The sequence below is a fragment of the Archocentrus centrarchus genome, chromosome 23, assembly GCF_007364275.1.
Source record: "Archocentrus centrarchus isolate MPI-CPG fArcCen1 chromosome 23, fArcCen1, whole genome shotgun sequence".
NCBI lineage: Eukaryota > Metazoa > Chordata > Actinopteri > Cichliformes > Cichlidae > Archocentrus > Archocentrus centrarchus.
The window spans coordinates 1,266,151-1,292,426 of NC_044368.1; the positions used below are offsets into that span (position 1 = coordinate 1,266,151).

Here is a 26,276-nt window from a genome sequence, read left to right on the forward strand (position 1 = left end):
AGAATTTAAAATCACGAGTTTTATAAAATACACATAATCACTGACTGCGGCTCAGACCGTGTGTGTGTGCGTGCGTGCGTGCGTGTGCTGACGGCAGGTGAAGCATGGCTGCAGGTTTCCGGTGCCGGTGACGGTTCAGCGGTGGATTCAACATGGACGCGTTTCCACAACATGGTGGTTTTGTGGCCTCTGCGGTTTCGTCCCGCGTCCTTTCGTTCCTGTGGCAGACAACACGGAAAAGTCTGGAAGGTTGCTATAGAAACTGCATCCACAGACAGACACGCAGAGCCTCCGTTCGTCCTCACAGCGGCGCTGTTGGTTTGGAGAAAGCTGCACCTGATTTCGTAACTCTCACCTCTACATGGCAATAACAAGGCGCACGTGCTCGGATTTTTGTTTGTCTGTTTGTCTGTTTGTTTCTAATAATACAAATTCAAAAACATCTGCCATCAGGGTCGTTTTGTTTTAAAATTTTAGAATAAATGCTTTTTCCAGCTGGCTGCGCATCATCTGATCCACCACTGAGCTCCATCCAAGCTGAACGGAAAGTACAAGAACGGGAAATAACAGGTGTGTGTGTGTGTGTGTGTGTGTGTGTGTGTGTGTGTGTGTGTGTGTGTGTGTGTGTGTGTGTGTGTGTGTGTGTGTGTGTGTGTGTGTGTGTGTGTGTCCATGCTGCCAGCCATGTGCCTCCTGCATCAGTCAGTAAATTTAGATTGAATTGGTCCTGTCGGTGTAAACTTTAAACCTGCTTCATGAAGGACCTTTAATAGAATTAGAGTGTAATAGAGTGCTAATAGAAACATAAATAATATATCGATGAATAAAGTGCTACAGCTGGCTTTGATCACTTCTAAGCTTCTTTGTGTCCGACTCGTGACGCACGTAATGGAAGACGGTCAGGGGGTAAATGTGAATTCTCTTCGTCCATCCGCTGCTGTCTGTGAATGAAAGAATTCCCTTAGATGGCAGGAAAAAGGATCTCGCCAGTCTGAAGTCAAAGCAGAGCGCGGGATGTTTGGGATGAGCTTCCGTCAGCGCGCGGCTGATGCGTAATCGTGGCTCAGACGTCGGTGAGCTTGCCGGTGTAGGCTTTGTGCGGGCTGCAGTTGGTGTACTTGATGGAGTCCGCGTCGTCGCTGTCCAGAAATTCAGACTTGGACAGGGACGGCTTGCTGTCGCTCTTCTTGAACTCTCCAAAGGGCGGCTGCTGCTGTCCGCAGGTCACGTGCGTGTACTGGAACTGCTCCTCGTGCTCCGTCTCCCGGTGGTAGAAGTAGTTAAAGTTGGACACGATGACGGGCACCGGCAGCGCGATGGTTAAAACGCCGGCGATGGCACACAGGGACCCCACGATCTTGCCCCCGATGGTGACCGGACACATGTCCCCGTAGCCCACCGTGGTCATCGACACCACGGCCCACCAGAACGCGTCCGGGATGCTGCTGAAGCCCGACTCCGGGTCGTCGGTCTCCGCAAAGTACACGGCGCTGGAGAAGAGGATGACCCCGATGAAGAGGAAGAATATAAGCAGTCCCAGCTCCCGCATGCTGGCCTGCAGCGTTTTCCCGAGGATCTGCAGCCCCTTGGAGTGTCTGGAGAGCTTGAAGATCCTGAAGACCCGGACCAGGCGGATGACCCTGAGGATGGCCAGCGACATGGCCTGCTGGCCGTTCCCCTGGTGCTCGGCTAACTCCAGCCCCAGCGTGATGAAGTAGGGCATGATGGCCACGATGTCGATGGTGTTCATGATGTTCTTGAAAAAGGCGGGCTTGCTCGGACACGCGAGGAACCTGACCAGCAGCTCGAAGGAAAACCAGATGATGCAGAGCGTCTCCACGATGAAGAACGGGTCCGTGAACGGGTTCGGCTTCTTTGCGCGCGCTGTGCCGTTCACCACCAGCTGGTCCCCAAACGTTCTGGCCTCTTCCCTGAACTCCGGTAAAGTTTCCATGCAGAAGATCACAATGGAGATCAGGATGACCAGAACCGAAACGATCGCGATGCCCCTGGCGGGTCCGGAACTCTCCGGGTACTCGAACAGGAGCCAGACCTGCCGCTGGAACTCGTTCTCGGGCAGCGGGCGCTCTTCCTCCTTAATGAAGCCCTCATCATCCTTAAAATTCTCAATCACCTCCTCCCCCAGTTCGTAGAATTTAATCTCCTCCATGAAAATGTCCACGGGCACGTTGACGGGTCTCCGGAGCCGGCCCCCAGACTGGTAATAGTACAGGATGGCATCGAAGCTGGGTCGGTTCCTGTCGAAGAAGTACTCGTTCCTCAGCGGGTCGAAGAAGCGCATCCTCTTGCGCGGGTCTCCCAGCAGGGTGGCGGGGAACTGGGCGAGCGTTTTCAGCTGCGTCTCGAAGCGCAGCCCGGAGATGTTGATGACCACGCGCTCGCAGCACTCCTGGTTCTCGGCTCGCTCCGGGTCGTACACATCCTGGGCTGACAGCGCGGCCAGTGCCACAGTCTCATCCAGGTTCTCTGCGGGCACCACTGTCATCTTTCCCCCCCAGACAAGGGCGACGCGTCCCGCTCCTCAGTCCTCTCGGTTCCCCCTCCGACACCTCTGCGCGTATTTGGAAACCAGCTGAGCGCCTCCGCGTGTCTTTCTCCTTTGTGTCGGCGTCACGTCTGCGGGTGGGCTGCTTCCGCTGGCATGTTTGTGCCACCCCCAACACCTCCTCGCTCACCTTTCCAGTCCACGCGCCGCTGTAGTCTGGACTCTCGGCTCTGCTGTCACATTCACTGCATTTTAAGCAGGCTTTGCCCTCCCCGAGCTGACGTGTGTGTGTGCACGCTCTCTCACTGAGGGGGAAATAAAAACAAACATGCACGCACAGACGCTCAGGATGAGTCGGAACCAGATATTTAGGAACAGACATGCACAAAATAAACGAGGAAATGCGGGATTCGGGGAGAGTTTGCGTGCACACAAAGAGTCGTGCGTAATGAACCTGTTGTCTCCTGTGTGGCACGGGCTCAAGGTTATCACATGGGTTGTTGTTTATGCTGTAATATGATGTCACGTTTGCAACAGTGCGCATGCAGTTACAATGAAGACATCTGGAAACTGAAAGCGCGAGAATTTTCATGCAAAAACGTGCACATTTCATGCAAAAAATAAATCGTCTTTTTTCATTCATAATTTGCTGCTGAACGAATACCTGTGGCTCAGAGCTTCGTCCTCTTCCATCCATCGTTTCTTTCATCCACCCGTCATGAGAACATAAAGGGGGAAGAGACAAAAAGAGGCTCTGCAATGTCACGCTGCAGCCGCTCTCAGACAAAACCTCGCTGACGTTTCCACAGCAGCTCAGCTGCTCCACAAGTTGTGCACGACTGGAGAGATCCGTCATGTCTTTGCTATGCAGGCATGCTCAGCTGGAAACAAGGCACAATAATAATAATAATAATAATAAAAAATATATAGTAATAATAATAATAATAATAGCGCAGTTACACTCTTTTGAAACAGTTTGAAAGCAGCGTGTCTCACATGGAAGGTAAACACTGCTGCGATGTGCAACAAGTCAAGAGAGGGAAAAAAAGCAGGATGATGGAAATAAGGGAGAGTTTCTGGGCTGCAGCTCAAAGCAGTGACGTGTTCTCCTAAAATAGCTGGATTTCTCCCAGGGCCTCAGGAAAAGTTTCTTTTCCCATGGAATGGCCTGAGGGAGCTGCAGGGGAACATGAAAAAAAAGAGCTGACATGAAAAGGAAGGAACAGATTTGCAGCAGCGATGAAGATACAACATATGAGTCATTCACAAATAAAGACACAGCAGCAGGGATGAGGTGAGGTGAATGAAACCTGGCGTGACTCTGCCCTCTGACCCTGAGATGTGGCAGTGCCACAGAAGAACAAAACACCCAGAATGACTTGCGGTGTTATTTCATGGCAGCTTGTCCAGCCTGCAGCACTGATAACATTTTCTTGATATTTTGATGTGCTGAACATGTAGATCCGGTGTTATTATTCTGGTGCAAACCAAAGAAACTTGAAACTGTAACCAGTTGACATCATGGGATAAAGTATAAATAGCACAGCACTTCAGGCACGCTTCTCACGTGATTCCAGCATGTTTTATGCTTTTCTGGGTTCATTTTAAAGCGTTAAAATGACTCATGGAAAGGTCAAAGGTTGGAGATCACCCTGACTTTCCTTGATTAGGAAAGTCAGGGTGATCTTGCAGTGCAGAATGATTCAATTCAATTCAATTCCATTTATATTTATTTAACAGGAAGAAACCTCCAGCAGAACCAGGCTCAGGGTCTTGATCTTCTCTCTCTTTATCATGAAATCGTGTTACAGTCAGACTGAGTTTTGTTGGCTTATTGAGTAAAACAACAAATGATTTCTTAGAGCTCCTCTTTCTGAGGTTTCTCAACTTTCCTGCATTTAACTGAAGAAAAAAACATTTTTTAATACAACAGCATCTTTATATAATAATAATATACATTCAACAGCCATTTCATTAGGTACACCTGTTCAACTGCTTGTTAACAAAAATATCTAATCAGCCAATAACAGGGCAGCACCTCAGTGCATGCAGACATGGTGCAGACAACTGCAGAAGTTCAAAATGAGGAAGTAGGTTCATTTCAGTGAAGTGGATCGTGGCGTGGTTGATGGCCTGAGTGTCTCAGAAACTGCTGATCTGCTGGTGTTTCCCCCACACAGCATCTCTGGGTTCACAGAGAAGGTCTGAAAAGGTGAGCTGCAGCTCTGTGAGAGAAAATGCCTCGTTGGTGTCAGAGGTCAGACGAGAATGGGCAGACTGCTTCACGCTGATAGGAAGGCAACAGGAACTCAAATAACTACTCATTACAACCAATGTATGCAGGAGAGCATGTCTGAGCACAAAACATGTTGGACCTTGAAGCAGATGGTCTCCAGCAGCAGAAGACCACACTGGGTGCCCCTGCTGTCAGCTAAGAACAGGAAACTGAGGCTGCCGTTCACACAGACTCACCAAAACTGGACAGCAGAGACTGAAAAACGCTGCCTGGTCTCATGAGTCTCGATTTCTGCTGCAGCATTCAGATGGTCGGGTCAGAGTTTGGTGTAACCGACACGAAAGCATGAAGCCATCCTGCCTCGCATCAGCAAACCTGGTAGTAGTGAGGTGTACCTAATGAAGTGGCTGGTGTAAATATTTTTGTTTCAGATGATTGGAGCTGACCTCAGCAGCGCCCTGTGGAAACAGGTATCCTCTGGTAAAGTACAGCTGGCTGGGACTCAGGGCCTCAGTGTTTCCAGCTTTAACGTCTTGAGGCAAACTTCCCGGCGTGTTTGCCTCATTATTCAGGCCCTGATAGTCTGAGTCATACTCAGTCCTGACTTCAGCTGCCTGCAGACGACCTCTGCAGTTTGGCACTACCTTATGTCCTGTGAGCTCATCGGTGTAACACACACACACACAGAAGTTCTGGGTTTCTCCTCTCCACACGGCGCTATGAGGAGGTTTTAAAGTCGCTCTGCTTCTGTGGTGGATTTTCTGGCAGCTCGTCAGCCATCTTTCCATGCAGGTTACTGCAGGACATCTGCCAGGCTCCGCGATGAGGTCGCCTCACACGGCCACATGCCACGGTCACGGTCAGGGTTAAACCTGAAATGTCAAATTAATCTGACAAATATCCAGCAGTTAAAGGTCAACTTAGGAGTTTGAGTTCTCCAGAATAAAATAATACCACACAGTAGAAAATAACCTCATCATATACAGACCTAAAAGTCGTGTTCTTCTTTATGCTCAGAGCCTCCTCATGTGTGGATGTCTGCAGCTTGTTCACATGGAAATATGGCAGCTATTTAGGTATTAATATCTTTGGCTCATTTGTAGACAGGAAGTTTGGGAATGTCTGTTCATTGGTCTCTCACCTTTAATGCAGAGAAATTAGTTTAATTTTACTTAATGATAAAGGTGTCTTCTTCCCTTAAAAGCATTCATAATCTTTCTGTAATTCTGGTTATTTTGAAGGGGAAGCATGTGTGAATATAAAATGTGGATACTTTCTGAGACCAAACAGGATGTTTTGGAGGCTTTTTGCCTGGTAAGGTCAGGAAATTAGACTAAATCCAGGGTTTGACCTCTGACCTAAAGGCTGGCTATGACCTGGCAAACACTGGTCTATAGGGAAAGATGCATAATCTCTAAACAGTTGGCAACTGGTTGCTGGAGGTTGCTGACAGTTGCCAAAGCCCCAGTTACACAGGCCCAGAGACGAGCCAGTGAGAGCGTCAGAATTAAAGGCTCGGGACTCGCCTTCAAAATAAAAGCTGCACCTTTTGAAACACATTGATTATAACAGTAAGGCACAACTTTTACTTTGAAGACAAATGTCTGACAAATGCTTTTTCAGGTTGCACCATCACTCAAAGAGGAGCCACTGAGTGTTTCAGGAAAGTCAGCGTCTGCCATGTAAACTGTGGGCGACTGCAGCAATCTGCCAGCAGCTAAAGAAATCCCAAGGAGGTCTGTGGTGACCACCCGCACCTGCCAACCAGTCAGGGAACACACATTTCTGCCTAGCAACCAGAGGCTGGCAGTGGTCGGTCTCTGGGTCTGTGTGACTGGAGCCATGTTGACCATCGTGATGCTGTGATGCTCTTGGCATTGAGGGGTTAAAGTACTCTGTACTCTGCTTTGTTCAGAGGCTTTAACCAGGACAGTTCCCTGAAAGTCTGAGGAGGGACCTGCTGCTCCTGGCAGCCTCCTCGGCTCGTTTTTGTTAGTTATGAATGGTTCAGTGGGAGCCGACATGCAAACACCACTGGGATTTACTGACCAGCTCCGCTCCACCTCCCCCTTTGAGTGACCGCAGAATGTACAGAGGCTTTTCTTCCCACCCTCAGACTCTTCGAACTGTCACTATAATGGATGTCGGTGGACGTAGATTCTGAACTCTGCGGTTCTGGATCGCTTACAGAGTCTGACGTGAAAAATGGCTGAACTCCTGGAGCCCGGCGGGTCGCTGAGAGCAGAAACACGACACGTACGCTTCGAAGAGCTCCAAGAGCAGGTCAGGGTATTTGAGAAGTTCTCACATACTCTATTTAAAGTAGAAAAGTACAGAACAGCTAACAGTACTAACATACAGCAGTATTTGAGGGTTGTAGCTGATCCAGGTACAGCTCATTGTAATTAATTTCTAGACCGTTAGAGTCTCAAAAATTCACTGACTAAATTACTGATATGCATTTACTGCATATATATCCTGTCAGTGGGTCCTGACTGCTCGCTGTGTCAGGTGTGTCCTTATCAGCATTTATCATCCCCTTTATCACCTGGTGGTGCTCCTTAGTCTTCCTTCTGGTTTTTGCCAGGCAGTCTTTTCATTTTCACAGATTGATTTGATTACTTGTGTTGTGTGATTGATCTCTGATCAGTTTGTTTGACTAACCAGCATTCAGTTCAGTCACGTCCACGCTGAGAGAAACTCTGCTGTGGGAATGGGTTTATATGTGAGTGCAGGATTTCACCAGTTGGGATGTGTCCCACTTAATGAGGCATGTGTTCATTACATCCATGTCCTGATTCCATTACACACTAATTCAGCAGGTTTGGAGCACATGTACAGTATGTAGTGCTTCCCTCTTGGGAAAAAGGAAGTCGATTATCTAAAACGTTCTAACTGAAACTCTCCTGAATTAACAAATGAAGGGTGCTGCTGGATCCAGGCTTCAGTGAAGCTTCATTCATCGCTTTCCGGAAATGGTGGCAGGTTTAAATTGGTTGGTCTGTTCATATTGTGCTCAGCTTTGATATGAAACCTTGTATGAAAACTTGTACAAAATGAGGTGTATTTGCAGATGTAAGTGGAGCTGCGACCTTCTACGAGGGGTCAGAAAAGTTTTCTTTCACGTCCCTCTTTGAGCCTCTCGTACCGCTCATAAACTCGTGAGTGTGACATCAGCTCATCTCCATACACTAGTTTTCCCCAACCGGAGCAGAAATTCCAGGTTGGGTCATTGTGCTCATCGCTGAACGATCTGAAACAGAGGGCATCCAGCATGTCAAAAAATGTAACAGCTACAGGAGTCTGAGATGACAGGTATATGCTGCATGGATATTACATCAACCCACTAACCCCTCCCCCACTCACAGCCACCCCAGCACACTCAGGCCTGGAACACCTCGCAAAACTGGAGCTCTGAGGCTCCCGCTGGTTTCAGCTCCTCGTGATAAAATGTGGGAATCCACAAACTGCGACAGGCTGAGTCCGAGCTGAATGTCTCTGTTTTCCACAGATGATCTTAATGTTCCCCACGAGCTTCATTTGTATCTGTGCAGGATAACCGGCTCTGTGTGTCAGGAGCATTTGCTCCTCTCAGCAGAGAAGAAGGCTCGTGTCCTCCTGACATCAATCACTGATCAAAGTCACTGACACGTCTGCACTTTTTAATATAATTATCTACATGCAGATCATAAAGCTTCACCCTTTTCAGCTCAAGGAGCAAAGGTCGAAGGACCGACGATGATTCACTGCTGTCATAAATGCCATAAAAGCAAATAAGTGGAAATACTGGATGTGATAGGAGTAAATATTCAGGACATATTAAAATTAAATGAGTGCATTTAGCTTAATTTATGCTAGTTTCTGAAGTTTGAGTTATCTGTACTGCTGCAAAAGTTACTATAACAGAAACTTTGTACAATATTGTATAAAATGTAATGTTTGTTTTGGTTTTATTCTTTCTACTTGTTGATCCATTTTCTTTCTACATTTTTATTCTATTTTCTGCTTATACTGATTCTCTTATTGAATGACTTTGTTATCGGATGTATTTCATGTTTCTGTAGCAGCAGATTGAATAAAGTCCGTCTCCTCTCCTGGAGGAGAGCATCCACAGTGTGAAGGTCTGAGGTCCTTCAGCTGCAGCTGGGTGAAGGTGACTGTTTGCCCTCAGTGGGGCTGCATTAGCAGATTATGTGTTTCACTATCAGCGTCTCAGCGATGAAGTCACTTCCTGCTGCAGCCGCAGCCTTAAAACAAGCCGCTGCAGCTGATGGTGAATGTGACCTGTCACGCTGACCTGCAAGCAGCTGAGCAGAATATCAATAACATGTAATGTAATATTTTTTCTTTCGATAACGTTTTCAGTCTGACTTTGAGCAGAGGGGGCGGGGCAGAGCTCAGTGCCTGTAACTGAGTTACCAGTTTAATGTGTGTGTACTTCATCAATTTACTACGTTTAGGATGCAAATATTGTACTTTCTACTCCATAAAATATAAACATCTTTACAGTATATGATGCCGTATTATTATATCATTACGTGCTCGGCCTGTCCCGGGTATACCCCGCCCCTCGCCCTGTGACAGCTGGGTGAGGCTCCAGCCCCCCCACCCCACCATGGAAGAAAATGGATGGATATACAGTATTGTGCAAAACTCTTGAGTCACCTTGTGACTAATGTTTTGCTAGGAAAATGGGAAATGTACTGAAACGTGCAATATCTGAGAAATCAAAATCACATCAATGTATTTAAACATCTTTTCTGTTTTCTGGTTTAAAGACGTTATTATCTGTGAATTCAGGCTGCTGTGACTGATTTAGGTCCTTTCAGTTGACTCTGGGGAGACTCGTCTGCTTTTGAACTCAAACATTTGAGGTCACGGCCATTTTGATGTTTGATGACTGAATTTAAAGAAATAAGAAGCTGCTCATTTTCTTGATGTTGTTAATTATGATTTTTGGGCTCGTTAATAGGAGAACTTGTTTCCTTGTATCTGCTGTAAACGGGTCTCTCTGGACGTTTCTGTGTGAACACTTTTATACAGTTATTTTCCTCCCTGGCAGCCGTGACCTCGCTCCAGACTCTATTAGCATGCTTGATGAAACTGCCAGACTATCACACAGCCCCCCCCCCCCCCCCCCCCCCCCCAACACCTACAGAGATGCAGCGGGAGAATAGCGGCGAGCACATTGGAGCTCGTGGGGAGAGGAACGTAATTACAGTCGGTGCAGAATCCATCACATGGCGTCCAGTTTAGATGATTTAGAGCGTCGCTCTGTGCTGTTTTCAAAGGGAAGCCGCTCTGATAACACACAGTAACTGATTCTGCAGCCATGAAGGACCTGAGAAGTGAGAAGGTCATCTCCTGAGCTGCAGCGCTCCAGCTGCAGACATGTTCAGTGAGTAATTATTAGGTTCTCACAAAGAAAACCTGTTATGATCCTTATGGAACATGTTATGCTAACGTTTTATTAACTTCATGCAACAGATTTGAGCAAGTGAGGAAATGCATACTTTTTCAAAGGGGACAGAGTCTCTCTGTTTATAGCACCACCTTTTAATTCTTTAATTCAACTAGAGCAGCTTTGCCTTCACAGTCCAAAACAATCCTTCTTTATCTGATCCTGGTGCTCAGCTCAGGTCATGTAGTGGATGACCATTCATAGAAATCCTTGATGAACTGATGTCAGCTAAAAGATCAGGGATGTTTTTGGGCGTCCCTGATGTGGAAGAAACTTTGCTCATTTCTCAGTTTTCTCAGTTTTTATTTTGAAAGCAAACCATCTGCTGGCTGTTTTGAAGCCATATGCAGTGAAATGAGACCGATATTGCAAATGAAGTGATTGCTCTGCAGTGAGCGGGGGTGAGCAGCGGGCTGCAAGGCTTCTGTTGTTTGACTGGTGCCCGGTGAGCAGGCCATATTTAAGACTTTTTCTGCACCCCAGTCTGAAATGAAAATGTGTTCTTAATGACTCACCTGGTTAAATACACTGACTTACACAACTGTCACATGTTGTTCCTTCAACTTCTTTTAATAGCTTCAGGTTAAATTTCTGTTTTAAGCTTTTTTTTTTTTTTTTTACAGGAATTTACAAAAATACCTTTAAACAAACCTGCACCGCTCTGTGGTGATAAAGACAGAGCTGAGCGCCTCTTGGGTGAGCTGTTCCAGGCATATCCTACCAGGAGGAGACCCAGGCCGGCTGAGAGACAATATCTCTCACTTGCTCTCAGCATAAAATAATTATATACAAAATCAAGTCTGAGATGGAAAAAATCCAGATTAGAAACTTCAAAGCTCAGAAAATTCAAACTTGGAAACAGGTAATCATCCCTGCCTGAAGTAACAGTCTCCAGATCACTTCAAATTCATTAAGTGAGAGCAGCTCTCAGAGATTTAGGTAATTATGGAGCTGATTAACAACAGAAGGAGCTGCAAATTTAAACACCTCTTTTTCAAATCCGGTACGAGCTTCAGGGACAGACGGGAGGAAGAAGCGTTGGGACTGAAGGCGGTAATTTTCTGCACTATTTTGAAGCACGTGGGTAAGAAGCAGCCCAAGAACGGCCTTATTCAGAAAAATATAGCAGGCTGAGGTAGCATTTATACTGAGCTTCAGCCTCAGAGCCACAGCGATAAGCTCCTCATCAAACTGAGCTCCTGGTCCACATGAGAGGGGAACCCAGATTTAGGAAGCTTCCAGAGTCCAGTGTGACCTAAGCACACCCTCCTCTTCACCCTCTGCTGCAGTATTCCTGCTCCATGTTCACGCATCTCACGCTGGAGAGCTGATGATGTTCCCCTCCCCCGGTCACATTGACTGGTTTCAGCTACACATCAATACGTCCGTCCACAGCAGGACGCAGCCGACGCTAATGTGACTAATTTGAGGAGTGGCAGGGTGGAGGGGGAGGGGTTTGATGGATGGATTCAGATTCCTGCTCCTGTACTAAAGCAAACAATGATTGTCCTGAAAAGCCCGAGCATATTTTTAGGGTCTGACTGCATTTTACGTAACAGGTCACAGGAACAAGAATAGCTCCATCAATCACTGGGGCAGCGGCATCCAAATGCTCTGGGAACACTGGGATTAGAAAACAGCTCGCTGTGCCAGGGGGGGCCCGGCCGACCGAAACCGCATTTCCACTTCCAGCGTCCAAAACACGGGAGGTGAGTACACGTATGTGTGAGTACACTCATACTGACAACTTCTAATGCTTTTATTGGTCCAGCAGCTGGACTTCACTCTGCTGATTCATGTTTGCAGAACAGAGCCACACATTACTACAGGTAACACGGAGGAGACGGTGCACCTGCAGGACCACCTCTCAGACTTCCTCCCATACACATCCCTTCATACATGTTGCCATGGTTACTAGGGCTTTTAGGGAGTGATAGGTTGAGATAGCTGACATTAGGTTTCCGTTGGGGTTTTATTTGTGTTCTGGTATTTATAGTCTTTCTTTCAGTTTTGAGTTTGTTGTTATTTTAGTAGCTTAAGAGTTTCATTTCTTGTGGTATTATTGCTGCATCTTCTTTATGGTTAATCTGCCGACAGGTTTCAGTTTTGCAGTCCTGTGTTTTGGTTCATGTCTTGATTTTCATTGTTCTTTCAGTTCCTCTGTTCCCCCATCTGTTCTTTCTGTTTAGTGTTTTCTTTTTTGGATACTTCCTGTTTTACTTTGAAGGTTAGCTTCCTGCTGTGTTTACTTTGGGACTGTCAGCCCCACCCTCACTGTTTCCATCCATGTTAATTATTTTCAGCTGTGCCTCATTCTTCACCTGCCTCCCGCTGTCCAATCTGTCCTCAAAGTGTATATATAGTCCTGTCTCATACATTGTGAATATATAGTCCTGTCTTATATATAGTGTATATATAGTCCTGTCTTCTCTTTGTCGTGTTTTTATATATATATATATATTTTTATTATTATTATTTGAAATCATTTATCAGCTACTAAAACTCACATCTTGCTCTTAAGTCCTACAGTTGAGTCCTCACTGTACACAGAGGGAGGTTTCTGGACTGATTAAAATATGCTCCTAATGTCTGCTGGAGTTACTGTTTAATGTCCTAAATCCTAAATCAACCAGTCAGCATGTATTAGCAGAATGATGGTGTTTTTTGGGCAAAAATCAGGTCCCATGATAAGGAGGGATGATTCTAACCTGCAGAGTTTGGGTGGGCAGTTCGTTGTCTGAGCAGCTGCTAACCTGCTGTTCAGATGCTGGTGTCTCCTCTCTCAGGCAAAAACAAGCACAACGAACAAAAACCTGAAAAAATAATATTTATAAGACTCATTTGCTCCAAACCACATGCAGCAGCTGTGTGTTGGTTTCTGGTGAAGAGCAGCAGGAACCAACATCTGCATTTATTCTCTGTAACAGCTGCACAGTCTGAACCCTCAGAACTAAAGCTGTGCAGCTTCTTAGGTTTTTATCCAAATACTGCTTACAAATATTCCTATAATTAATGCCTTGTCAGCCTTAATATAACTCTTCTTTACCTATGTTTTTATATTTTATCTATTTTTTTTATATATGTATAGTTTTGCACTCATCGTTGGCACTCTCACTTTGTTGTTTCACTTTGAACTCCAAGTAGCCTGCTTATAATTATAAACGAATTTAAACAATGAGGCCAGTGATGCCTGAAAAGCTGTGATGTAACTTGAGTCTCTGGTGTGAGCAGTGAAGTCACTTTTTAGAAATGGGAAATCCTGATTTTGTGGACATGGACATGAATCAGATGACAGGAAAGTGGCCAGATGAACATTTATGACCAGAACTATGACCTTAGATTAAAGCTCGTGACCTGCTGTCAGACTGTGTGGCTGAATGAATGTTTCTTCTTCATGTTCTTCTCTTCATCAAGAACATTTGCTGTCATTTTTATTCTAATCAATAAAAGAAGAAAATATAGAACAAGTCAAGTTTAACTTTTTCCAACCGTGAAGAGACGGCGATAACAGAGCAGCAGCCCATAGCTGAGCTGAACCCTAACCCTGCTGCTCAGCCAATCAGAAGGCAGAAACAATACTAACATTTTTCCTAACTGTTGAATTTTGGATGCTGAATTTCACTCTGAGCTGACAAAATACAGAAGAAGAAACGAGACTGGAAGAAAAGGAATCGGAGCAGCCAGTTCACCTGAAAACAGGAGGTCATTTATGTCAGCTTTTAAAATCACGTCACCTCTGCAGCCATAAATCCAATCAGTGGAAGTAAAAACAAGGATTGAGTGAGAGCTGACTGGTTTCTGGGTGTTGAGCATCACTGTAGGTGTGTAGAGGTCAGGCAGGCCGTGGCTGTCCGCTGTGACGCTATAAGAGGCGACAGCAGGCAGATTGTTGCAGCGAAACCTCGGACTCTGTCATGGGTGGTGATTACATAACGGCTGAACGAGCAGACGGTGCACGGCGGCGGCCCCCGGACCCGTGCCAGCTCAGGGCCATGTGGCGAGGACGGGCAGGTCCGCACAGGAAGTGACTGCGGACAGAACGATGAGTCTGCTGATTCAGGACTGACTCAGCTCGCTGCCAATGAAACGTTTTATTCATCAGGTCAGGTAAACACAAGGAGGAAAAATACTGGAGCAGAGATTATAAATAAAGATCCAAATCTTATTTCACATTAAATTTTATTTAAAGAAACTCAGAAATGACCTGTGGACCCAAACTGGCCCCGCATCATCCTCAGAAAGATTCAGCAAATTTGGACTTCAGGTTTGTACCTGAATTACATTTCAGTGTGTAAAAGGAGACCTGTCACCTGTTCTAACCTGTTCTCAGCCACCACCTATCCCACATGCTGGGAGGAGCCTTCAAAGTTTACCCAGAATGCACTTTGGGAAGTTTTCCACAGCAAACAATCAGAAACAGATCAAACATCCCGTTTCTGCTCTGCTAATGTCACACGTTAAACTGCTGCAGTTCATCCAGACTGATGGATCCATCACATCGATGCTCAGCGCTGGGCACAGAAACCAGAGTGAGTCCCTGACTGTTTCTAACTGAGCTTAAATGTGGTTTCAGCTTCATGTGGATCTCAGCTGATGAAGTTATGAGGAAAGAAAATACTGTAAAAAATAATCAAAAAGCTTGGGCCCACCCCGCATGCTTCAAGGACCAAAATATTCATCGTATGAAGGTAAATTTTATATGGCTTCATTAAATATGCTAAAGTTACTGAATGTGTGTATAGACAGATTGATGGTGGCTGTTTCAGGGTGTTGTGTTGTGCTTTAACTGTGATTCCTGTTTTGTAATGTTGAGCTTTAGTTCCTGTTGTGTTTTTGCAGGTCGCCCGGTGTATATATAGTCCTGCCTTCCTTTTATCAATGACCTCACAGAGATCAGTTACTAAATGCAGCGAACGATAACTTGATATCGAAATATTTGACAGTTAAAGGGGAAATTCTTGTTTTTTAACTTGAACCCTGTGTTTCCCTCAGCTCCACCTACAGTAGATGCAGTCCTCTGGGAAGGATGAGGGTTTGGCGTGGAACTAGCAACCCCACCCTGTAAAACCCCACCGCTACAGACAGCACACAAAAACAGCAGGAGCAGGTCAGGAAGATTCCTCTACAGAAGAGTTCATGCTGGTGAAAGCCTTCGGGACACTAGATCACCAACAAATCTTCTGACAACCGAGGCAAGAACCAGGTCAGAGACCTGGAACATCAGAACCCTACATGAGAGCAGCACGCTAGCTCAAGTGGCCAGCGAAACATCAAGGTCCTCGGTCTATGCGAGACAAGATGGGATGGAAGAGGCCAAACCCGACTATCATCAGGGGAGACCATCATCTACTCCAGCCATGAAGATCTAGATGATGACCATGCTCTGGGAGTGGCACTGTTGATGTCACCAGATCCAGGATGATTCCCTCACCTCGGCTGAAACCATTAACGTGGCCAGAAATGTTCAAACTCCACTGAATATTCAGCAGGAACACCGTAAACATGTGAAAGCTCAAACTCTGTCAGTCTGCTCACATTGTTGAGAAGCTGCTCGGGGGAGACGGGAGGCTTTTTGAGAGGAGTGGGATGAGCGGACAGATGAAGGGAAATCTCTCTCTGAAGAAGTGACCTGTAGATGAGTTTTCTTATCAGTGTGGAGCTGTTTTTATCTGTGAGCTTCAGGACGCTGCAAGGTGACCCCCCGATCCACCATTACTCATCGCAGCGGACGAGCGTGGAGGAGAAGCTGCCAGTCAGACCTGCCGCCTCGCTCCATATACCCCACAATAATCACATGCACATCCATCATGTCACTGAGACATTAGCTGGGCTGTTAACTGCACCCTGCAGAGTCCTGTGTGTCTGAAATGTTACGGCTGCAGGCCTCGTCACTGCTGATAACTCCGGCCACCTTATCGCCTCATCTCCAGCTGCTGAGCAGGAGGAAGAAACTGCCTGGATTCATTCACACCTTCTGTCCCGCGGGGGCTGTGGAGGAGGAAAGGCTTACCTGCCACCCCAGACTGTCGGTATCCGTGGAAACTTGGGATGTCCTTTCTGCCTCCAGCAGCAGGATGCAGAGCAGCAGAGATCGAGCTGTCACATCCCATCACGCAGCGAATAGTTCGGCTCACACGCCGTCAGGATGGTTCTGCTCTCAGGTCTGAGGAGCTGTGGTCAACACCCCATAATGTTCCTTCAAAGATATGACCTTAGGATACAAATGACTGGAGAATTTCTGCTGATGCTTTCATCCTTCATTTTTTTCATTGCATTCAATGCTTTTTATTAGAACCTCAAACACTGAGGTGTCATTGCAAAAAGCCTCGCAGTCCTTTAGAAGCCTGTGAGAAAAGGGCCGAGGTCATAATGAACGATGAAGAATGAATTTTGGTCATTATGTCAGAAAGGAGGATTAATCAGGATTTCCTCACTGATTAACAACTTGGCAATTAAATCAGTGGCAGGTCAGTCTGGAAGTTACTCTGAGCTCCTTTAATCAGGATTCTCACTGCATGCAAAAACTTTTGGCTCCTCCACAAAAGCAGAACTCCAGGATTGTAATAAAAATTCATTTAACTGTTTAAACACTGTGTTTTCTTCTTAGCTTGTTTCAGTTTTCCACGGTCACACAGGCTGGTTAGTGAGGTTGGTCACAAAGACGTGTACGGTGTTTCACTGTGGTCACAGGAGATTACCACACACACACACCCTTAATTTGAATGGAAGATGCTGATTAGTCTACAAACACCGACTAACCACCGAGTGACCCGTACACGTTTGTGACCCGCTGACAGCCAGCAACCTCATTCATGTGGACCTTTAACACTGCAGTTTTTGAATGTTGTTATTATCATCAATATTAAAGTAACCTGAGCTCAGTTCTCTCGTCTCTTTATTCTGCAGATTAAACACTGAGGGGACGTTCAGTTTGCAGAGGCGGAAACTATGAAATCTTCTGACCTCGTCTAACTTCATTCTGCGATGGAGCGGCCACACATATCAGCCAACTTCATTATCTGCTCATTAATTAATACTACAGTAAGTCGTCTCGTGAGGACTCGAGCTTTAGAGGTTCAACGGTCCGTCACGCACGCCGTGTCCACCCTCCTCCTGGAAACTATCATCATTAGCATGAAGATTAAACAAGAAGGAAACTAAAAAGGAGAAGTGGGAGTTTTTTATGTGCCGAAATAAATCCAGTATTTCAACACATACCAGTTTGGTAACTCCCAACAATCCTAAAACGAGCCGAGAGATGAGCTGAACGCAAACCTGACCGGTGAAAACACACTGAAGCCTTTTTCTGTCTCCTCCCTCACCTCACTGTGACTGTGCAGCCTCTGCTTCACATAATGAACAGCGAAGAATACAATAATGGCAATTACCCGCAGTGAGATGACCCCAATCAAGCCATTCGAGAGTGCCGATTATAATGAGGTGGCAGCCACATAAAAGTCCTGTTTCAATAGCAGCGAATACTTTTCTGTGTGACCGCTGATGCAGAGGAGGAGGGAGGAGTGATGGGCACTTTACTATCAGCATTTAACAGCTCAGAGACTTTAACGGCTGCTACAGCACAGCAATGATTCAGGGCTTGTAAAAATGATGCTCAGGATGAAGTGTCTAGTTTCATTATTAAGAAAAAAGAAGTGCGTTCAGTGTTGCAGCAACAAACGAGTCAATCTGATCCCATCATGAAGGAGGAACCGCTCTCCTCTTTCTCTCTTATCCAAGTTTCACATGTTAACCAAGTCCAAGTGTTCGTTTGTCAGGAAACTCAGTGTTTGTATGAAATGATTTAATGGCCTCAAACTGGGTTTGCAGCTGAGTGTGTGAAGTGTCTGGGATGAGTCTGAGGCCAATACTCTCTGCTGGAAAAAGGTGGAGCGTTAACTCCGGGTTGAGGAGCAGTTTCCGTGCAAGTACTTCGAGGTCTTATTCACGAATGAGAGGAGAGTGAAGCAGGATGACTGACAGATGCACCGGCTCAGGATGTGCTGTGGTGAAGACAGAGCTGCTCCATCTACATCCCACCCTCAGCTCTGGCCACGAGCTGCAGGCAGTGACAAGAACCAGATCGTGGCTCCAAACAGAAATGAGTCTGCAGCAACAACACTGATACTAATAATAATAACCAGAATCTTTCCAGCTACACTTTTTATTAGCAACATTTGCAGTGAATCTGTTTTTAGGTCCCTTTATTGATTATTGCAGGAAATACATAATGTCTGTGATGATGTTGGTTAAAAAAATCTTCCCATTAAGCTTCAGTTCAAGAAGGAAACTCCAAATATTCCAAAATACACATAAATAGCAGCACTGCAGTCAAGGGGAGGTAATTACTTCCATCTGCAGTCATTTATATCTGGTGGCTCTGCTGCAGCCAAAAGACCCCATTACAGAGCAGAGCAGCCATCAGTTCAATTCATTTCCATTTTATTTATATAGCAACAATTCACAACAAACAGTGGCCTCATATTGTGGGTAAAGACCCTACAATAATACAGAGAAAATCCAACAGTAAAATGACCCCCTATGAGCAGCACTTGGTGACAGTGGGAAAGAAAAACTCCCTTTTAACAGGAAGAAACCTCCATCAGAACCAGGCTCAGGGAGGGGGGGGTCATCTGCTGTGAGGGGGGGCAGAGATCCATCAGTGATGAGAGCTATGAATCAGCATGAGAAGAGTAGGGTTTCAAAGTGGCTTGCCGATGCTGAACTGAGGCATGTCCTTCATGAGGGTTTCCAATCCCAGCAGCAGACAGCATCAGCTGAGCCATCGGGCAGCTGTGAGCTCTGTGGGCTGAATCTGACCTCTTGGCCTGCTTAAACTTAATGGAACATGAACATCTGAACTACATGTCATCACTCTCCATCTGAATTATGTAACAGACAGAATCACTGTGTGGGATGAATCCTCTGGGGAACATGAATGTATCACTGCAGTCTCACTGGAGATGTTTTGCTTAAAGTTGCAGCTCCCAGAGGATTCGTGTATGAGCTTTAGAGCCAGTTTGTGTGACACTCCTGGACAAACTGCACGTGCTGTTGGCCCTGAATCACTGGCCAGACCGTTTTGACTGGATGATTCAGAATAAAAGGATCTTTATTTAGCGTCCAGAGTTGTGCTCTGCTGACAGATGATTGGCTGTTAGCAGCAGCTCTCTCCATCTGCTTCCCTCTGTGGCTCAGATGTCTCACACTGATGAAACATTCTCTGGCTCTGCTAACAGCTCTGAGGTCAATGGTCAAAGGTCGGGCTTTCCCTCTGCTCACAGCAACCACAAACTATAAACAAACAGCAGTGAGGAGATGATGCAGCAGATCTGATGCGGTGACGGAGCAGAACTCCAGAGGACAGCAGTGAGAAACGAGCTTTGTTCTTCGTGTTTTAGTCCATCCTGGATAATGCTGAAATGTTGAAGCTAACCACATTATGTCCTCTGCTGTATTCACAGTGGGCTGTAAAGTCTGAGAGCACATCAAACACGTTTTACTGACAGCATCTGGGTACTTTCTCCAGCTCTGGGCCTCACAGAGAGCATAAGAGCAGCACCAAACCTGTTAAGCATTCAGAGCAAACCTCTCTTTGCTGCTGCTTTTGAAATGAAGAAATGTTATTACCGCCTCCTCGCTTCCCTCCACTGATGGACCATCAACCTCTGGCTTCAATTTTCTGACACTCATGTCATTGTTTTAGGACGTCTCTGAGACGCGTCCACGAGCACCACATCAATCACAGAGGTCACTGTGGACAGGCTTTTATAGCTTCCATCACACTCCGGGTTCATCAGCACCTCCGATCGTCTGTCTGAAACACGTAACCTCATCCTCATGTGGGGAAACAAATGCACACTTTGGCATTGATGCTGAGGTTACAGAGAGCCGGGGATGCTGGGAGTCGATAATGGTTCCTCTCCTGTTTAAAGTAAAAGCTCGCCGCTGTGCTGATGGAGGCGTGCGGCATGCACGTGGCTGGAAAACACGCCGCAGAGAGACCGTGGACACGCAAACAGCAGCGACGCAGGACGAGGAGCCGAGCTCACAGTTCAGCTGCTCTGCTGAGAAAACACCAGAAGTCGTGATAGCAACAACTATGGTTCAAGCAAATTAACTAATTGTATCATTATTAGCTTAAATAACCCTAAAGGGAGCAGCAGAAAGAAGATGGTTAGGTACATGAACTACACTCCTCTCTCTCTGCACTGCTAACAACTTCTTAACAGCTTGTGATGAAGATTAGCAAACGTTCATATTCCAGCTAATTTCTCCTGGTAGCTGCCCACAACGAGCCGTCAGCATCACACCTTTCCCTGGTGACCAGTGATTCCCACTGTGTGACTGAGGACAGAAACTGAAAAAAAAGCTGAAATATTAATATCTTTTTTTTTTTTTTACTGCTAAGGGACTAAAACTGCAAAGTTAAATACCAGCAGAACATCTGCTGTCAGCATTTCAGCGTGCTGATAACTTTTTAAGACGACCTGTTCCAGAATTTTTGGTTCTTTGTTTTCTGTTTTATTTTGAAAGTAGAGTTTTTGCTTCCTGTTTTTGTCTTCCTGCCTTTGTAGTTGTCCACCTCATCATGTGTCCCTACTTCTTGTTTGCTTGCAGTGTTGCTTGTTGTTTAAACTGTGCACGTGTCCTGATCCTGAGGTTTCCAAACCTAAATGCAGGTTTTACAGATATTTGTGCTGCTCGCCTCTGATCAGCTGATCCTCAGGTACATACAGTGTGCACATACATAGTGTGAGCCTGCAGTGACACACATACAGTCATGTCTCAGGGTTTGATAGAGTTTTCTCCTGCAGAACAACAGCAGCAGCTCCATCTCTGTTTCTCAGCTGAGCGGCGTGACAGCAGCGAGGCTTTTTGATCGATGGTGGCTGGAGAACTATTTTCTGGAAGTTTTTATAATTTGTCTTCTCCCCTCCCTCCTCCTCCTGCACACACACACACACACACATATAGCTATCATTTATATCAGTCCACCCAGACACTGGTGTGCTACTTTGTGAAGGCTGCTGACTTGATTCACTGCTCTATCAGCCACAAGGTTGCAAAGACTGAAGTAATGCATCCCAAATTTATGGGTGACTATAAGTCAGCTCTCATTAGGGGAGAAAAGACAGTGGAAATAAGCCAGAATGAATATCTGGGAGTCCTTGTCACTGATACAGAAACAGTTGGTTGAAGGAAGCGGTTCCTTAATAATCAGTTTCCTTCAGCCTTTTAGTTCAGTGGGAGGAAGAAACAGAGCTTCATCACAGGCACAGAAACAAGCCCCCAGTTTAACATCCTGTTACAGCGAGGAAATAAAATCATTGTTTCATTTAAATCCAGTAAAGCTGAAAAGCAGAGTAACACTGAAGCACCAAAAGCTGCAGTTCCTCTGCCGTCCAGAAGAGGCAGCAGTGAGTCAGTCCCCATAGACTCCCATGTTAAACTTTTCCAGCAGTAATAAACATGTTTACAGCCATAACAGCTGCACCGGAGGATGTTTCTATAACTCACCTGTTTACATAAAGTTTGCATTATTAGGGGCGTGGCCTCTCTGACTGACAGGTGGATGGTGACACAGGTGGCTGTAGCTGCTAGGGGTCTACTCGGCTTCCCCTCAGCTAACTGGAGTCCCTGAACTGGACCTCTGGACCGTGTTTGTGCTGCTGCAGCCTTTTGGAGCCTTTTTAATGCAATTATCTGACCAATCATATGGCTGCTGCAGCTTCATTGGACTAACAGACCGTCCAAGAAGGCGGAGCTTCGGTTTGCTGAGTGAAATTTGAGGTCTTAATTTGTGTGTTGCTGATTAGCAGGTATTGTTTTCTGTGTGATGCTCACATCACTTCTGGCTCCAAAAAATCAGCATGGTGGTGGCCAAAGCAAGGATACTTTAAGGTGACAGTAACTACGTCCATCTGTTTCATACAGTCAGACATGCGCCACCTTCTGGTTTGAATCTTTACGGTGGGGGTTTCACGCTGCAGCACTAAATGAGCTCAAGCACACCTCAAAGAAGTACCTGAAGACCAAAGAGGACTGACTGTCATGGACTTGTCTCCACTGTCACCTCAACCCCACTGAAAATTTATGGGGGGACATCAGGACTAAGAAAATAGTTTCTCTTACCTTAGAACATGTGGCCTGAGTCCTGTCCCGTAGCATCACTGGGCTGAAGTCTTAAATATGTAGTTTATCTGGGATTAATATGTAAAAGTGGAAACAAGAACTCATCCTGCAGCCTTTTGTTTTGAAGCTGGATTGAGTGTGTGGGTTTAACTGCCTTGTGTTTGAGTTTGTCTTCATCTCCCTGGCAGCCAAATGTAAAGGCAGGTGTGTTGTGTTGTATAAGGAGCAGCTGCATGTTGAGATAAGACCAACTGTAACTGCCTGAATCCTACAGTTGATGTTTAACCTGAACCACAAACCACAAAGGACCCACAGAGGGGCTCGATGGGAAACCACCCATCGGCAGTGATGGGTACATGTACAGAAACTGACTGACTCGAAGTGTGTTCAGGGGCGCAGCTATATGCTTTCTGGGGTGTTTGCAGATGCATTTTTGTGTGTGTGGTTGTGGGGGATGACAGGAGGAGGGGAGGTGAAGGAGAGCAGGGGCTCCAAATCAGTGCCATGCCATTATTGATCATATCATATGCACAGCTGTTAAATACAGAAAATGCTGACTAGAGAAATAATTTCCCCGCATCACTTTGGCGCCCCCCTCTTGTGCGGCGCCCCTATGCATTGCATATAGTGCACACCCACTTTTTGCACTGAATGTAGAAGACTTGCTGAGGTAGAACATCAGCTGTGATGGATCCTCCATGAAGATCCAGTTTAGGATCTTTGCTTCATACTGAGCTCGCCTGTTGCGTCTGCAGACTGCTTCATTGTGGTTTTTTTCACACACAAACCTGCAGGAAGGTCACTTAATCATCACTGAAGGATTCTGGGATTTGACTTTGAAGCTGTTCCGTTCCATTAGTGTTTCTGGGAATATTTGGAATATTTTTTGGAATATTTGGAGCTCAAACTGGTGAAAACTCTTTTATTGTGCAGAACAGATTTATTGCTTGACTGATGCACTTGGTGTCGCCTTCATCTCATTACAGATAACATTATGAGTTATAGAGAATCATATACTGACAAATAAAGGGAAGAATAAAATACTGAGGTGGCTGTTAATGAAGAATTCACACCAATCAGCATTGAAAGCACTTTCTTACCACAAGTCTACCCAATCACACACATTCATACAGCACTTTCAACTAAGTGCTTTTTATCTAATGTTCATATTCACAGTCTGATGGAGGCATCGGGGCAGCTCGAGGTTTGGTGCCTCCAGAGGATACTCCATCGTGTGGAATGGAGCAGCCGGGTATCCATCCACCGACCTTCTGAGTGGTAGACAAAACGCTCTACCACCTGAGCCGCCCCAAATAACTAACATCTAATCCGTGATGATCAGAGCTGAGATTAAAGGTTTGGTTGGGCTTCAGGACCACAGGCTCAGTTAACTATAAGCTGTGAGGTGTCTACAGTGAGTTTCACTGGACTGTATTTGGCATCACTGTAAAAACATCAAAGCTGGAAATGATTCACTCATTTGCATCTGGCTGCTGTTTGATGCTGAGGAGAGTTCACAGACGCTTCATCACAGCAGGTCACATAAATGCTGGAAACACTGAGAAAAACCAAATGATAGTAAATTACACACAATCCCAAAGCCAGCTCAGCAGAGCTGCAGTGGACCGTCTTCATGATGCATGTGAAGGTGTGCTCATTATACAGTCCAAGGACTTCAACGGAGGAAACAGTGGAAGCAGAACGAGTGCTGACTGCTCCAGAAATATCCTCCGTATCCTGATTACAGTTTATCGAGCGGATGAGAGATAACATATTGAATGGCTCACTTTGCATCAGGTCACCGAGCAGAGAGAAAACATCTTTCCTGTCCTTCGCCGAGGCTCTCAGACGTCCTCAGCCTCAGGTTTCTCCTCAGTCCTGAACTCACTGTGGTCTCCAGCTGAAACTCAAGCCCTCTGTCTCCAGCAGCCCGGGAGTCACCATATCAAACCGCGGCAGCTCGCTGGATGAAATATTAAAGATTTTCTACCTCCACGCTTGCCTTCCTGCTCTGACCTCCCACTGAGCTGTGAAAAACTTTCCCATCAAAGTTTCTTTTACAGCCTCTGGACTTCAGCAGTTCTGAACTGGGAATTCTGAGCATGGAAAACATGTATGAGCTTTAAACAGCTAATTATGAATACTGCAGCATGCTGAGCCTGAGTGGTTTTTAATCAGTCAGCTCAACAACGTGTTTGCAGCAGTTAGTACAAACTAAGCTTTCACACATGAGCTCTGAGCCTGCTCTTCCCAATGAACCACAATACACAGTTTTCATGTGATGGCAGATAATTATTGCTTTATTTTCAGGAGGTTTATGCTCAATAATCAATCGGATACACGAGTCACAGTTTCTTCATATCTGCTGACAAAGTGCAGCGTGCAAACCCGATCAGAGCTTCTCAATCGACCCCCCCCCAATCAGCTGATCTTCACCAACATTACTGTAATATGTAAATAAATGATTCTGACCCAGAAAGAATCACAGACATTAACCTGCTGCAGTTTATTCAGACTGTGATCGATCCATCATCCTGATGCTCACAGCTGCTTAAAGAAACAAAATCCTGCTGAACAAAAAATAGATTTTGTCTTCAGATTTTTGCAGTGGGTATAAAATTGAACTGGTTGCAGTTTTTTCCAAAGCTTAAATGTGTTTTTATGTATGTTTTTATGCACTTATAAAGTCATGAGGGCCCCAAAATGGCCAATTTCAGCTCATCCCTGTGTATTTGGAGGTGCAGTAAATTTTAAAATTTCATTAAATGCACTGGAGTTATTATACAAAAAAGTTCTTTATCCTCACAACTGTGAAATATTGCAGGTACATTTTTTTCTAAGTATCTCTTAGCAAATATATCAGTGGTTGTCTCTTTTTGCACAGGCATTTACTCAAGTAGTTTATTAAAACAGAGTTTTATAATATGCTGATGATGCACTATTATAAATTAAAGTACAATTTTAAAAAGTGACAAAGATTTTATGGTTCCAGTTTCTCAGATGTGAGAATTTGCTGCTGCTGTTTTATTTTGATGACTGAGGTTTGTCCTGTTGATCAGACATACTCAGAACATTTAAAATGAGCCCCAAATATTCATCTGCAACATTAAAATGAAACATTATGCTGATACATCATCGATAATAATCTAATGATAAATAAAGAGAAATATTGCTGTAAGCTCAGCTTCAGCCTCCAGCTGACAGGGACGTCTTATTTAAGCAGCTTTTGTCAGTTTTTCAGCTTCAAGACTGAAATAAAGGTGAGTCGGTCCATCCTTGCCTACTAAACTCCCATTGGTTCATCTGTCAGTAAGAAGCACCACATCCTTCTGAATGATCCCTGAAGAAAGTCAGAGATGTGGCTGATACGCCAGCCTGTAATTCTGCCTCTTTACCTTCGACCCATCCTTACAACTGTGTTTCTGTCTGACTGTTCAGGCAGCAGTGATGAGGGGGAAGCAAAGGGCAAGCTGAAAGCAACAATTAAACAGACCGGGCGAAATCCTTCAGCCCAGAGGGCGATAATTATCTGAGGCAGAGATGCTCTCTGCAGCTGCCCTGTGTCATTACAGAGTGGGAACAGAGCCACGAAAACAGCGAAAGTGAGAAAATCCAAGGCTGAAGGGGAAATAAACCTTATCGGGATATGTCAGAGGTGGGCGGGCCGGCTGTCACGCTGCAGAGTTACATAATTTAGGAGCTGTCAGTAAACGTGTCGGCCAGAGGTGAAGCCCCGTCTGCTGACCCTCGACCCCGGAGATGCCCTGCTCTCCAGCGAGGACTCCTCTTTCTCAGTAGATTCATCTCTGTGTGAGGTTTGGGTTTCCCTCATCTTAAAATAGCACAGACACATATGAGTGGACCCCCCCATTAGCAGATACCTCTCATACTGCTGCTGCGGCTCCATTTATCCTTCAGGAATTATCTCATTAGAACTGAGA

At 45.6% G+C, this 26,276-nt stretch overlaps 1 protein-coding gene across 1 annotated transcript; it reads right to left on the reverse strand.

The window, feature by feature from the left end:
• Positions 1 to 741: 741 nt before the first annotated feature.
• LOC115773392 (shaker-related potassium channel tsha2) lies at positions 742 to 2,506 on the reverse strand. The gene has a single exon (XM_030720104.1). It carries the CDS (start codon positions 2,504 to 2,506, stop codon positions 1,064 to 1,066), a length of 1,443 nt encoding a protein of 480 aa, XP_030575964.1. The 3' UTR covers positions 742 to 1,063.
• Between the last annotated feature and the right edge of the window lie 23,770 nt (positions 2,507 to 26,276).

Excerpts from the sequence above, each read along its gene's own strand:
- LOC115773392 (XM_030720104.1), bottom strand. The coding sequence starts at position 2,506 with ATGACAGTGGTGCCCGCAGAGAACCTGGATGAGACTGTGGCACTGGCC.